Source organism: Sciurus carolinensis, chromosome 12, assembly GCF_902686445.1.
Source record: "Sciurus carolinensis chromosome 12, mSciCar1.2, whole genome shotgun sequence".
Classification (NCBI taxonomy): domain Eukaryota; kingdom Metazoa; phylum Chordata; class Mammalia; order Rodentia; family Sciuridae; genus Sciurus; species Sciurus carolinensis.
The window spans coordinates 624,205-638,266 of NC_062224.1; the positions used below are offsets into that span (position 1 = coordinate 624,205).

General features: G+C 59.7%; 1 protein-coding gene across 1 annotated transcript in view; it reads left to right on the forward strand.

Annotated features, from left to right (window-relative positions):
• The window catches only part of Galnt2 (polypeptide N-acetylgalactosaminyltransferase 2), an 84,186-nt gene that overhangs the window by 51,852 nt on the left and 18,272 nt on the right, over positions 1-14,062 (forward strand). Inside the window, exons 3-7 of the mRNA XM_047520926.1 lie at positions 6,207-6,360; positions 10,919-11,017; positions 11,173-11,240; positions 11,376-11,441; positions 13,803-13,924. Of these exons, the coding sequence (XP_047376882.1) occupies positions 6,207-6,360; positions 10,919-11,017; positions 11,173-11,240; positions 11,376-11,441; positions 13,803-13,924 (509 nt within the window). The remainder of the gene's footprint in view (positions 1-6,206; positions 6,361-10,918; positions 11,018-11,172; positions 11,241-11,375; positions 11,442-13,802; positions 13,925-14,062) is intronic.

Consider the following 14,062-nt stretch of genomic DNA (forward strand, 5'->3'; position numbering starts at 1 on the left):
CTTTTGCAAGCTTTGTTTCATTGCACCCTACAAATTCAGATGAGTGGAAGTTTCATTTTCATTTGATTAAAAACTCTTTAATTTTTTCTTGATCTTCTTTGATATTTGTGTTACTTAGCTTTGTTGTTTAGTCCTGTGTTTGGGAATTTCCCATCTGTCTTTTTGCTATTGATTTCTCAGTTAGCTCCTGTTAGGGTTCTCTAGAGGAACAGAATCAACAGGAAGTATGATTATAAAAAGGGGATTTATTAGATTGAATTACATGATCAGAAGCTGGTTAGTCCACAGTGGCCGTCTGTAACTGCAGAGCTGGAAGAACCAGCAGCTGCACCGTCCAAGAGGCGGATGCCCCAGAACAAGAGGGATCAACTGTGCTACCCTAGTCCGATTCTCCCTGGAGAATCACTGGCAGGGTCTGCTCTGGAAGAGTGAAGAAGTGAGAGTCCAATATCCTCAGACGATGGAAGCAGCGATCAAGAACCTGTTCTGGAAGAGCCGAGCTGCGTCTGCACCTTCTTCCTTGTTCTTCCAGCTTTTGTTCCATCCTACTGGGTGGTGCTGCCCACGCTTAGGGAGGGGCTCCACCTCAGTTCCTATACCACATTCCAAGATTCCTGGACAGGCCCCGATGGACACACCCAGAGCCTCTTAATCATCGACATCTCTTGATCCAATCATGTTGACAGTTCACATTGACTGTTTCGGCTGCTCTGCCATCTGACTGATGTTTATGGTTTCTGTTCTCAATCTGTCAAGGTGTGTTCTATGTCCCAGAACGTCCCGTTTTGAGAACTTTGCACGTGAACCTAAGAAGTGTGCTGTGTGGTGCTGCATGAAGTAGGCTCAGCGTCAGCTCTACCCTGTGGTGTCACTGCTGTTCTCAGCTGCTGGGCCTGCTCCTGCTGGAGGTCATTCAGGTCCCCAGCTGTCACGTGGACTCCTCCTCCTCTGCTTCCGGGTTGGAGGTCTTGCCTCACTTCTGATGCTTAGTTACTGGGACTGCTGTGTCCTGGCGCATTGGCCCCTTTATTGTGTGAGTCCTCCTTTGTCCCTGACCTCTCCTGGCTCTGAGATCTGCGTGTCAGATCAGTGCAGCAGATCACACCCTCTTCAGTGGCGACGTGGCAGATTTTGCTCCATCCTGTTATTCTCCATCTCGGATGTCTTCATACTTAAAGTGGCTTTCTCTTCGCTTCAGATAGGTTTGACTGAAACCCCAGCAGCCTGCCTCTGGTCACTTTCTCCTGAGCAGCGTGTTAAGGACAATGCTCTAGCACGTCACAGTGGCTCCTTCTCCTTCCCCTGCCTCCTCACTGTCAGGACCTGTGAGGGGTTCCCAGGGCTCCCTGGCTGGGTCCCCTGAGATTCCCAAGTCTCCAGATGATTCACACTGAGCTTCCAAGAACTAGTCAAGTGTGGTTGAGTTTTTGTGCCCTGGGGCAGGTTCCTGCTAATGGGTGTCTGCTCCTGTAAGTTGCTGGTCTCTGTATTCACCCCTCTCGTCACTCCAGCTTTGGGATCTCGCTTCCCTAGTTCTGTGCTTGTTACAATGGAACCTGACCTTCCAGTTGCTTCTGTGCCATCCCAGAAACCCAGCATCTTCAGGGGGAGTTTGTGTGGTGAATTCTATTCCGTCCTGTGGTGGGAGAAGCACCACCCCAAGAGCACAGGCCCTTCCTTTGTCTGCCCTCCCCATTCATTGTCCTGGCCATGCCAAACATAGGGCTGTCACCATCTCCTTCCAGGCCCAGGTGCACCTGCACACCTGACACAGGTGTGTCCCCATCTCCTTCCAGGCCCGGGTGCACCTGCACACCTGACACAGGTGTGTCCCCATCTCCTTCCAGGCCCGGGTGCACCTGCACACCTGACATAGGTGTGTCCCCATCTCCTTCCAGGCCTGGGTGCACCTGCACACCTGACATAGGTGTGTCCCCATCTCCTTCCAGGCCTGGGAGCACCTGCACACCTGACATAGGTGTGTCCCCATCTCCTTCCAGGCCCGGGAGCACCTGCACACCTGACATAGGTGTGTCCCCATCTCCTTCCAGGCCCGGGTGCACCTGCACACCTGACATAGGTGTGTCCCCATCTCCTTCCAGGCCTGGGTGCACCTGCACACCTGACATAGCTGTGTCCCCATCTCCTTCCAGGCCCGGGTGCACCTGCACACCTGACATAGGTGTGTCCCCATCCCCTTCCAGGCCCGGGAGCACCTGCACACCTGACACAGGTGTGTCACCATCTCCTTCCAGGTCTGAGTGCACCTGCGCACCACACAGATGCACCTCCTCCTTCGGTGTGTGAGTACTGGTGCTCACGTCAGGTCTCCCTGCCCTCTTGCACCTACAGTGTCAGGAGGCCTGTGCCAGAGCTCCTGCACAGGTAACTCAGGTGTCGCCCACGCAGGAAGCACTGGGTGCAATAGTGAGCCGTGAGAACTTTGGTTTCAGTGCGAGGCTGTGCTGTGCTTCTGTGGGCGTGGCGAGAGGTTCGGGGTTACCCTCCACTGAGAAAACCCTGCTCCCACGGGCCCTGGGGTAGATGGGGAGGAGAGAAGCCCGCAGGCACATGCCAGCTATGGCACCGCATCCTGCTCTGTGACCTGCGCTTTGACCTGGTTCAGTTCCAACGGCTGTTCCTGTTGGTGTCCTGAGAGACAAGAAGGTACTGGTCTGCGTCTTTTGAGCCCCTGTTGTTAGTAATTGTTGATGAATGCACTCTGTCCTGTTTTGCCAAAGGGTTTTCTTTTCCCTTGTTTGTTGAAACATTTTTCTTACTGAATCACAATTTTTTCCTTAAAAGGTATGTTATGATTAAGAAATACATTTTCCCCAGTATGGTGGATGTGGTTGGGATCCTGTGATCTGCAGGAATCACTGTCCGTGTGGTTTAGGTATGGAGGCGGCTGCTCAGGAAGCTCAGGGGCCTCCTGCATCCTGTGTGTTTGGGACATAGCACTGAATGTGTGTGTGGCCACAGAACCCACCAACAGTCTGGGAGCCAGGTCGAAGAGAGCATGGTGTCGCAGGATGGGGCCTTCAGCTTCCTGTGCACCCGGCGGGCAGATGGGCTCCGGACCCCACCCCATGCGTTCGCACTCCTCTGGGAATGTCTCGTGCACTGCCGACATGTTCTAAGGCAGTTGGACGTAAACTGTTGAAAGGACGAGGAAGGCCCTCGAGCACGTGCCCTCCTCTCTGTGTGCCCCGTGAGACGGATGTGGCCCCAGTTTGGAAACTGTACCCCCAGGGCTTCCATGGCTGCATCCTGGGTTATTATTCTCTATTTCTTGTCCCTGCTTACCCAGTTTCGGGGTAGAATCTGGAATCGGGAACCAGTATGCCACCGATTGGCAGTCTCTGCGGGGAGTTGGGAGTTCCCAGGGCCGAGGGTGATGGTCTGGAAGCCAGGAGCTGGGGCCTGGGGCCAGGCATAGTCCTGCTTCGGGCCCACTGCCCACAGGTCCTGGTCCTCCCCCTCATTCGGAGTTCAGGCTTGCCATGAATTCCTGCCAGATCTGTCATTTCTGAAGGTCTTGGGGTCAGCAGGGGTGGCCCCTGACCCCCCAGGCAACCTCAGTGCTCTGGCTCCCTGGGGAGGGGCTCCCTCTGCCCTTCCTGGCAGGAGTCAGCAGCCCCCACCAGCTATTGGGCTTCCAGATTCACCTGCAGTGTCCTGCGTCCGCCCAGCTGATAGGCCTCAGGGCCTCTCGGTGGCCACAGATGTCTCCCATGCTGACACACATCTGGTGGTAGCAGGCAGCACCAGCCCGTCCGGCTGCTCCTGTGTTTGGGATATGGGGTTCCGGCCAGGGTCCTTTGGGATGCATCTCTGTGCATACTTACTTACTTGAAGTGGATTCCTCAGAGAAATTGCAGGGTCAGTCACTATGTGCATGTGTGTTTGTTTTAGTGATTTTTTTTCCATTACTGACATTTTTGTCTTCCTGGGGGCCTGCTTCTTTGCACCCTGCCAGCATTTGGAAGAACAGATCTCCATTGTCCTACCCCAGCCAGCAGGTCAGACGGCCTCGACCAAGGGCTCAGACCAGCAGCCAGAGTGGGCTGGAGCAGTTCAAGGGCCAAGCTTGTTTTTAATGGTGGATGCAGGGTGCTCTCTGCAGGGAGGTCCTTTCCTGAGGGGCAGCTGATGCCTGAAGTGTCCGTTCTGACAAGTTTGTGTTGGTCCCAGTGGAGGGCCGGGAGCAGAGTCTAGGCGGGGCTTTTGTGTAATGGGATCATGGCATCCAGATGGCAAAAGGCCATGGTACCCAAGCAATGGGATGCTTCTTCCCAGACCCCAGAACAGGAAGTGGTGGGGAGCAGCCGTGCTGGCCAGGCGGCATCTGGGAAGGGCTCCGGAGACAGAGCCTTGGCTGGGCTGCACCCCAGCAGGTGCAGGAGGTTTCCAGCGGTGGAGATGTGTGCCCAGATCTTCTGCCTCGAACACAAGCGGGGAAGGCATGCTCTCAGAGGCTCAGGGCAGGGGAGGCCAGGCCAGGAAGGGTGCTGGGCACTGCCCCGCCAGGCACGGTGCCCCTGGTGCTTCACTTCAGTTTTGCTCAAGGTGAGGTGGGCAGGGCTGAAGGAGCAGCAGGCCTGGGTGTGAAGTGGGTCCGCCTCCCTCCTGTCCTCTGTCCCCGGCGTCTTACGGACCAGAGTCGCTGGCCAGTTTTCTCACTTTATCACGCTCCCCACGGGCCTTACACGTCTCTGCAAACCTATCCTAACCTGACCCGTTCCTCCTGTGCCGGACCCGGGGCACGCTCACCTCGCCGCGTCTCAGTCCAGGGGCTGTACTCGGCCCCTGCGCAGCTCTCCTCCGCCGTGATGGGGCTGCAGGGGAGCGCGCGTCTGCCGTCCCCTCTGATGTCCAGCTCTGCTCCCTTCTGCTCCCACAAAGGCTTTGGGGTTCAGCGCAGTTTGTGAGCTCTGGCTGTGGGTGTCCACCCACAGCCACCCCTCTGGTGTGTCGGATGAGCTGGGCAGAGCCCCGGCTTGCCCCTTCAGCCACACCCGGGCACCCACGGTGTCCAGCACAGGAGCAGATGGACGTGTGCTCTGGTCCCCACCAGTGGCCTGACGCTGTCTCTGAGCCGCTCACCAGTTCTCCACCCTAGGCTCTGCTTGGTCACACCTGCATCCACCAGTGAATGTTCTCAGGGGCTGTTGCCCCCAGCGCTGCTCCTGCCCCGGGCTCCCGTAAAACCTGTCCAGTGCCGTGTCCACAGAGAACCTGTGCTCGCTCCTGACACACAGCGTGCAGGCCGTTTTGGCGTCCTCTGGAGGAAGGCTGTGTGGGAATGGCGGGTCCCCGCGGTGCTCGTGGGCATCTGAGGCTGCACCCTGCACTGTTTCCACGGGGCCAGGCAGGCGACAGCTGCGTGGGGTCCCTGAGGAGTTCTGGGCTGCTGAGTCCAGCTCTTGGGGTGTGCTACTTCTGTATCACAGGGACAGAGGGAGCGTCTCCCTCCTGGCGTTTGGTCATGGAGTCTTCTGAAGCTAGCCGGAGTAGCCTGTGAGTGGGAGGAAAGCTTAGAGGTGTGCCATGGCCCCTGGAGGGGGCAGGGAATACCCTCAGGACTGGAGCTGGGCACAGGCAGTGTGGAGGAAGCAGCTTCCCAGGAGGCAAAGGGCCCACCCAGGAGAGTGGCCAGGGCCCATCTTCCCGAGACCCGCAGCACCGCCTCTGGTTAGCCTGGGCACAGGACCCACGGTGGTGACTCCTGGAGGACCGCTGCCGTGGTGGGCCTTCTGAGCCCACTCACCCTCCAGAGCACAGGCGTTGGTGCTGTCCCCAGCCTGCCCGCAGCATCAGCGTGCGTGTGTGTGTTGCCTGGTGCCCCGTGGGAGACCCGGAGGTTGACCCGGAGGTTGACCCGGGTTCAGCCTTTCTGGTGGGCCTGGAAAGGTGGACAAGCAGTGAGTCTCCGCCTCTGGACCAGGTGCCACGCTGACACTCTGTCCTGGCCCCGTGGCTTCCCTCTGCCCTCTGAGGGCTCCTGAGCTGCAGGCCTTGCTGTCCCCCTGCAGACGGCAGGCGGGCACTCTCCTGCTGCCCCAGCTCTTGGGTGTCCGGGCATCCTGGCGCTGGCCCCGCTGTGGGCCCATGCAGAGTGCCACCCTGGGGCCGGCGCTGTTCTGGAGCCAGCCGCTGCACGGGGTCTGAGGAGCTTTCCCCACACTCTGCTCTGCTCTTTCCAGGGAAGGTGCGGTGGCCGGACTTCAACCAGGAGGCGTACGTGGGCGGGACGATGGTGCGCTCTGGGCAGGACCCCTATGCCCGCAACAAGTTCAACCAGGTGGAGAGCGACCGGCTGCGCATGGACAGAGCTGTCCCGGACACTCGGCACGACCAGTGAGTCCCCCGCCCTGCCCAGGGCTCACCCCAGCATGCCTTGGGGTCTCCCATCCCACGAGTTCTGCTTGGTGGTGTCCAGCCAGGAGAAGTGGCCAGGAACTTCCCGCAGGAAGCAGGACTGTGCCCTGTGGCAGTGTGCAAGGTAGAGGCAGAGGGAAGTGGTGAGACTGGCCCTGTGGTGCTACGCGCTCCTCATCCTGAAAATCCAGTCGCAAAGTAGATCTTCCACTGTTGACAACCTCGGAAGGAGGAAAATCTAGATCCTCGCTTATTGGAACAGCTTAAGTTGAAAATGTTCGGGAGACTTGAAAGAGGAAATCAGCTTCCCAGCAGGGTCTGTGCTAACTGGAGCAGAACACGGGCATGGGAGGGGCATGTCACCCTGTGGCCCAAAGCTTGGTCCTTGTCCCTGATGCCAATCCAGTAACAAGGACACAGTTTTGAGAAAAAGGCAAAAGGAGGTTCACTACTTTGCTAGCAAAGGAGAAGCATAGGGACTCCCATCCAGAGGCTGTGGTTCTGCCCGTCAGCAGCGACAGGGGAGGTTAAGGAGTGACTCAGGCTGCATTCAGGTGTTCTCCTTGAGTTGTGATTCACCTGCTAATTTGGGAGATGCCATTCCTGAGATCTTCTCTGCCATCCCCGAGTCTGGATGACCTCCTTTCTGTGGTGGGTGTGTACTCAGGGGCAGACAGCTCTGTCTAGGATGGGGAAGAAAGGTGGTCCTGCTTCCCCTGAGATGGGGGGGATTGGAGAGGAGCAGGGAGAGAGGAAGAGGAGGAAACGTCCATTTCAAAACTAAGTTGCAATGGCTGAGCAGCTAGGTCTGCTTCACATATTAAAGTGGACCAGGTCACAGCCCCACTCTGCGCTGAGGCGGAGGCTCCCGCCTGATCCTGGCTCTGCTTCCCCAGGGGCCAGAGCAGAATACAGGCATCCTCTGGCAGGTGGGGCTGTTGCCACCCCCTCAGGAAGCCACTCTGCTAAGCTTTGCTGGAGAACTCCATGGGCAAGTGCCCCCTGGTGTTCCCAGGGCACTGGTCTTGGTTCAGATCACCAAGAAACTGGAACCACACCCCAAGGCCACCTGCTTTCCTGGGTACCGGTGGGCCTCCCTGCCCTTGTTGCATTTAGAGTTCTGGGTTATGTCGGGCAGCCTGGGGAGGGTCACACGTGGACCACGTTGGGCTCTGCGTGGGGACCTAGAGGTGCCTGTCGGAAGTCTGCCCCATCTGCTGGGTATGTCCGCAAGCCCAGCAGCTCGGGCTGCAGCCTGGGGCTGCATGGTCTTCTCGTCAGTGCCCGAGTACCGGGATGTACGAGAGGAAGGAGAGCATAGAAACTGGGCCCGGCTGCAGAGAGCCAGCCAGGCCAGGACTCAGGACCGCAAGGGAGAGCAGCGGCCCTCCCTGCCCCCAGGGCCTTCTGGTGGTGGAGTTGGTCACCTCAGGCTCCCTCTCACTTAGTGTGTAGTTAGGAAACATGAGCGTTATGGCCCTCTGGACCAGAGGGACGCGAGTTGTGACGTGGGACCCGTGTGATCATGTCCAACACGCCGTGCGTCCAGCCAGGACCTTGCACCCACATGCACTCGAGTGCCTGCATTTGGGTCCCTGTCCCCACAGGTCCCTCCCAAGGCCTGCACTCAGCCCCGGTGCTGTGCCTCGCCTGTTCGTAGCAGGGCCTGGCCTGGGGTCAGGTCTCAGGTGCCACATGGGGCTGTGGGACCTGAGTCCAGAGTGTGTGCTGTCACGGGCATGGACGTGTGTCTCTGGGGTTCCTTAGTGCCTTCCAGAGGGCCCCAAGGTCTGTCCCACAGCCCCGGCCGCAGACTTCCTCAGGCCCACTCAGGAGCCTCGTGTGCTGTGACAGATGTGGGGGAGCTCCTGTCACGGGAGGAGGCCACGGCCCAGGTTGCGGGGACCTGCCAGCGATCTAGAGCTCTAAAGAGGCCTCGGCCTGAGCCTAGGACTCCGCAGAACCTCCTGCAAAGCTTTTCCTGGGGCTTCAGGCCAAGGCCTGGGTGCCCTCTGCTCAGGAGGTATGGGCCTCAGGCCACTAGTGACCTCAGAGCTGCTTTTCCCCAAGACTGGCCACCTGCCATTCCCTTGGGCTGAATGGGCAGGTTCTTCCCAGTGCCCCTCAGGAGGTGGGCAGAGCTCCTCCCCGCCACCCCACCGTGGTCCTCCGGGGCCCCGTCTAGGTGCGTCTGAGGCCTCAGTGTTTCTGGGATGGGATGCAGGTTTCACCTTGGTGGGCTGTCTCGGGTCGATTTTAGTTCCAGCGGCTGGGCAGTGGTCATTTGTGGGTTTGAGCAGCAGCCGGGAGGCCTTCCAGTCACTGGACTGGCTAAATTAACTTCTGTTCAGAGTCAACTGGGAGCCTGAAGTGGAGCCAGCTTGACATCCTCAAGTGTGAGCGTCACCTGGGAGGTTGGGCCACTCCTCTGGACATGCAGTGGAGCGTGTGAGAGGAGCTAACCTCCCGTATAAACCCGTGCCTGGCTCTGCGGCTCGTCTTGTGCCTGCACAGCAGTGTGGCCCTGGGCTGTGGCAGATCCGGAGCAGTGCAGGGGAGGACCTGGCCTGAGTCCCAGACCTCCCATTCTTCCGTGGCCTTTGTCCTTCCTCCTTGAGAGCCAGGGCTCCCTGCCCTGGACAAGGCCCTAGCAGGGCCCAGGAAGCGATGCCCAGTGCAGCTGCCTGGCCTGCGCCTGGCGCTCTGCCTTCCTCCAGGCTCCCTGCACAAGAGCCACATTCCGGTGGCCCCTGGCGTGAGTCTGGGCGCAGCGCTGGAGAGCCTCTGTGGCTGGAGCTGGCGCCTCTGTCCGTGGCACTTCTACGCCTGGGCCGAGTGCTGCGGGGGTCAGCTCTCACTGTCTGGAAGTCCGCTTCTGTTCTTGTTTGTTTTTGTTTTTAAACTCGGTGCTCTTTCAGGGTTTGAGTTGTGCAGCGCTGACTCCGTGTCCATTAGCCGTGCGCTGCTGGAGTCTCCCGCTGTCTCTGCGTGGGAGCTTTCCTCTTGGCATCTGCGGGTGTCTTACTTGTGGCTGATGCTGTGACGCTGGCATCCTTGCTGCTGCGGAGCACGTCACGTGTTTCTCCCTTGCGGGGGTGTGCGGCGCATGGCACTGAGCCTGGTCACCCGAGGCCTGCCTTCCATTCCCTGCACGGGAGCCCTGGTTTCCCGTGTGCGTGCCGACTGGCTTCTCTCTGTTACCGAGCCTGAAGCCATCCTGTGCTGTTTGCCCCTTGCGTCCATTAGGACCGCTCCATGGCTGCACAGAGGGCCTGGGGCGGCCGCCTCCCTGCCTCCCTGGCTGGGCGCTCTGTCTGACTTCCCTCGGACTCGAGCACTTTGGTCTCCAGCCTCATCCAGGCTGCCTGGTGTGATAACAAGAAGGCTGCCATAGCTCCATCACTACGGCCACTCTCAAGGCTGGAAGCAGAAGGGCAGAAGTGGCCCTTTCTTCAGTGGCTCCTGCCTTCGCCCACATAGGATCTCTCTCTGGGAGTCCCCACAGCCCCAGCTGCTCTGTGTGGGAGATGCAGGGGCTGGGTTCATCCTGACGGGTCAGTCGGGGCTCACCCTGGGGCCATCCACCACAGCAGTGCCTGTGAAGAAACCGTGTGGACGTGACCACTGCTGAAGGAGGTGTGCCTTCCCTGGGGCGCAGGCACCCTCCTGGTGTCCAGGGCTGGAGGGCTGGCCGTAGGTGGGAAGCCCGTAAGCCCTGGAGTCGAGGCTGAATGTGGGTGTCCATGACACGCCGCCCTGTCGTCCATGAGGAGCTGACTTCCTCCCCGAGGTGCCAGGAGGATGCTGTGACATGCAGTAGGGCAGAGGCAGCTGGAGGGACTCAGCGGAGTGGCCTGCACTCCCAGGCTGTGCCACCTGCTGGCCTCTGCTCTGGGAGGGTGGCTGCATGTAAGGCGGGTTCAGTGAGCAGCTGACTGCCCTCCCACAGCCCAGCACAGAGTGGCACGGGCACCTGGCGAGATGGCTGAGCCTCCTGCCAGATGGGCCTCAGGCTTTCCTTGCCCAGGCAGAACTGCTGTGGCTCGCGACTCTGTCTCGGGTCCTGCTCCTGGGCCTGTCTCAGAAACTCTGGGTTTTAACTCTGGCTGCACCCAGGGCCCCCTTGGCCGCCTCTCTTGGCCTGCGGGCACAGGCTGAGCTTGCAGGCACAGGGGCTGGTCGCTGGGGCAGCAGAGGTCGGGCCGAGAGGCTCTGGGGCCGGCTGTGGAGTGTTTCGGGCCTCGGGAGGCATCACTGCTTGTGATGGGCAGAGGGAACGGCGCAGACAGGGCAGGGGGCATAGCGGCCCGCGTGAGTGTGTGTGAAGCTGGGTGGGCGGGGTGGCCCCCACGCGGTCCTGGCTGCTCTCCACCTGCTGTTCCCTAAGCGCACTGGGTGCCTTCTCTGTCCATGTCCTGCCGTGACTTCATCTCCCGCAGACCAGTGGTTCCCCGGCTGACCGTTGCGGCTGCTCATCCCTTGGGAGCCAGCTCCACAGCGCGCTCTGCTGCACAGGATGGTCCTTCTCTCCCCTCAGGTGTCAGCGGAAGCAGTGGCGTGTGGACCTGCCAGCCACCAGCGTGGTGATCACGTTCCACAACGAAGCCAGGTCGGCCCTGCTGAGGACCGTGGTCAGGTGAGACGAGGACGCAGCCGGGCCAGTGGGGCCACGGATGAGCCACTTGGCAGCTCAGCCCCTGGCAGCTGATGGCCCCTCCAGCCCGGGTGGGGCCAAAAGGACGCCCCACCCGGTGGCCGGCGCCTGGCTCAGCCCTGTCCATTTCTCCCCAGCGTGCTCAAGAGAAGCCCCCCGCACCTCATAAAGGAGATCATCCTGGTGGACGACTACAGCAGCGACCGTGAGTGCCAGGCCCCAGCCGGGCCGCGGGTGAGACCGCCGGGCAGGCCCGCCAAAGGAAAGGGGCATCTCCCCCGCCCAGGGGCAGCGCCCACCGAGCCCTGTGGGGACTCACCTCCCTCTCCTCTGTCCCCAGCTGAGGACGGGGCCTTCTTGGGGAAAATCGAAAAAGTGCGCGTCCTCAGGAACGATCGGCGAGAAGGTAAGGCTCCATCCCGAGTCCCACGGGCCGGCTTGGTGCACGCGCCCTGAGCCTGGTGGTGGCTAGGAGGCGCCTGGGCTGGGAGACCCCTCAGGCTGGGCCTCTCTCCGCGCCCTGTCCTGTCCCAGCACACACGGGAGGACGCCAAATGCCTAGCCCGCCAAAGCCGTGTGCCTTGGGTCTGTTCACGCACTGAGAAGACGGGCTTTGATCGTGGCCTAGGAACCCTGACCAGTCCCCGAGAGCTTCCGCCCGAGCTGTCGAGTGGCTCCAGGCCCCAGGTCAGAGAGCAGGTCCGCACTTGGCAGTTGCACTGGTGCTCACGCCCTCTGCTGGTCTCACGGTTTTGGTCACGGTGGTTCGCTTCACGGGACTCTGGGATGTTGTAAGGTGGTGTTTTCCACCCAACTAGGAAATCATTGTCCGTTTCCGTCTCCAGCATTGTCCTACCTTGTTGGTAGATTCTGGTTGCATGTTGTGCCATGGGCCTTGCCCCAGAGGCCACTTGGGTCTTTCCCTCGATGTCTTTCCTCTCCATTTGCTGGGAAGACCTGTGTCCCTGGCCTGTCTTCAAGTGCACTGATCCCTCTGCCACCTCCGTCTTGCGGTTGAGACCAGTTGGGGAACTGTTCTTCCGTACAGCTTCTCTTGTTAGTTCTGGACTACGCAGCTGTGTCTGTCTTAGGCTCTCTGCTGGGTCCCTACCTGTTCACTCCCTGCCTATAACTGCTGTCTCCTGTAAGTTCCTGAACATAGTCATAAAAGCCATTTCTAGATCCTCACCTGTTGATCCCAACCTCTGAGTCTCCTGGGGTGCTCCCGTTGATCCCAGCATCTGAGTCACCTGGGGTGCTCCCGTTGATCCCAACCTCTGAGTCACCTGGGGTGGTCCCGTTGATCCCAACCTCTGAGTCACCTGGGGTGCTCCCATTGATCCCAGCCTCTGAGTCACCTGGGGTGCTCCCGTTGATCCCAGCATCTGAGTCACCTGGGCTGCTCCCGTTGATCCCAGCGTCTGAGTCACCTGGGGTGCTCCTGTTGGGTTTTTCTCTAGATATGGACCATACTGTCCAGTGTCTTCTCGCGTCTTATTCTTTGTTTTACGATGGATGTTGTAGATAGTGTGTTGGAGAGACTGGGTCACATTCTCCCTCTGAGGGGTCTTGATCTCTGTTAAGTGGGACAGTTAAGTTACTGGTGGTGACCCTGCTCTTGCGTGTTGACAGGTCCCCGTCTTTGTACTTGGTGAAGATGAGTGTGCCCTGGTGAATCTTTCGTTTCTGAGATGTTAGTCTGCATTTCTAAATGTGACCCTTCTGGATTTCTACAGAACTGAAGTACTTTCCAGACTTCTCTCACTTGGCAAGACTCAAACTCAAAACTCTATGTCCACTGGGATCAATAGCAGCTGAAATGTCAGCTGCGTCCACTACGATAGGGGCAGCTGAGCTCGGTTCTCTGCCGTTTTCTTTGTGGACCTCTTGGGGTCCAGGCCAGGTAGTTCAGGAATCCACGTAGGGTCCTCTGACGTTTGGGCCTTCCTCCTTTCTAGGGTCTCTTCCTCTAGTGCTGGCTGCTGTACAAATCCTGGGCTGTGTCCCCTGACACCTCAAGCCAGAAGGGTGGCATTGTGGGGGTGGGGTGTGCCCTTGGGAAGGAAGTGCCCCCGGATGTGGCCTCAGGCCAGGCAGGTCAGCTTTCCGGAGTTGAATCCACTCTGGTTCCTGTCTTCTGGTGTCCCTCCAGCTCTGCAACATGATTCGCTTTGTGTCTTGCTCTGGGTCCAGGCCAGGCTTTGCCCGGTCTGAGCCACTCTGCAGTCACACAACTGTACCCTCCGTCCTTGCCCCAGGCACATGTAGCCGCATGGGGTCACTGTGGCTCCCCTTGGACTGCGTTGAAAAGAACTTGGAACCCTCGTCCTCCCTGGGTGTGTATGTCATGTCCACTCCAGACACAAGCCACCTGTGACCGCAGCAACCGGACAATCAGACTTTGTGTCATGAAGAACAAGTGTGTGTTACTGACAGGTCCCTATGTGTGACACTGGCCCCAGACTACCGCTGATTCTCTGTTCGCCCCAGACTTTGGCGTTGCTGGCTGTGAGGTCTTCTCTCAGAAGACGGAGGTCTCTGCAGCCTGGTCGCGTGGCGGCGCCCCAGCTGGGACGTGCTGTGGCTCTGCTGGAGGTGCTGCTCCGAGTCCACACGTCCGGCTCAGGAGGCTTGGTTACACGGAGGTCTTCCTAGGAGGTGGCCTTCCCAGGCCCCAGGCAGCTGCTGAGAGGTCCCGGCAGGACCTGCCCTGGCGTGGGCGGTTCTCACGGGGTTCCCTCCCGACGTGTTTGGACTTGCCTTGCAGGCCTGATGCGCTCCCGGGTCCGGGGTGCGGATGCCGCCCAAGCCAAGGTGCTCACCTTCCTGGACAGCCACTGCGAGTGTAACGAGCACTGGCTGGAGCCGCTGCTGGAGCGGGTGGCCGAGGTGAGCCGGGGCCGGAGGGCCGAGGCAGGGGACGCGGGCCGTGTGCTCTGAGGTGAGCCGGGGCTGGAGGGCCGAGGCAGGGGACGCGGGCGGTGTGCTCTCAGGCTGGCTGGGCTCCGCGATGCTGGAGGTAGACGG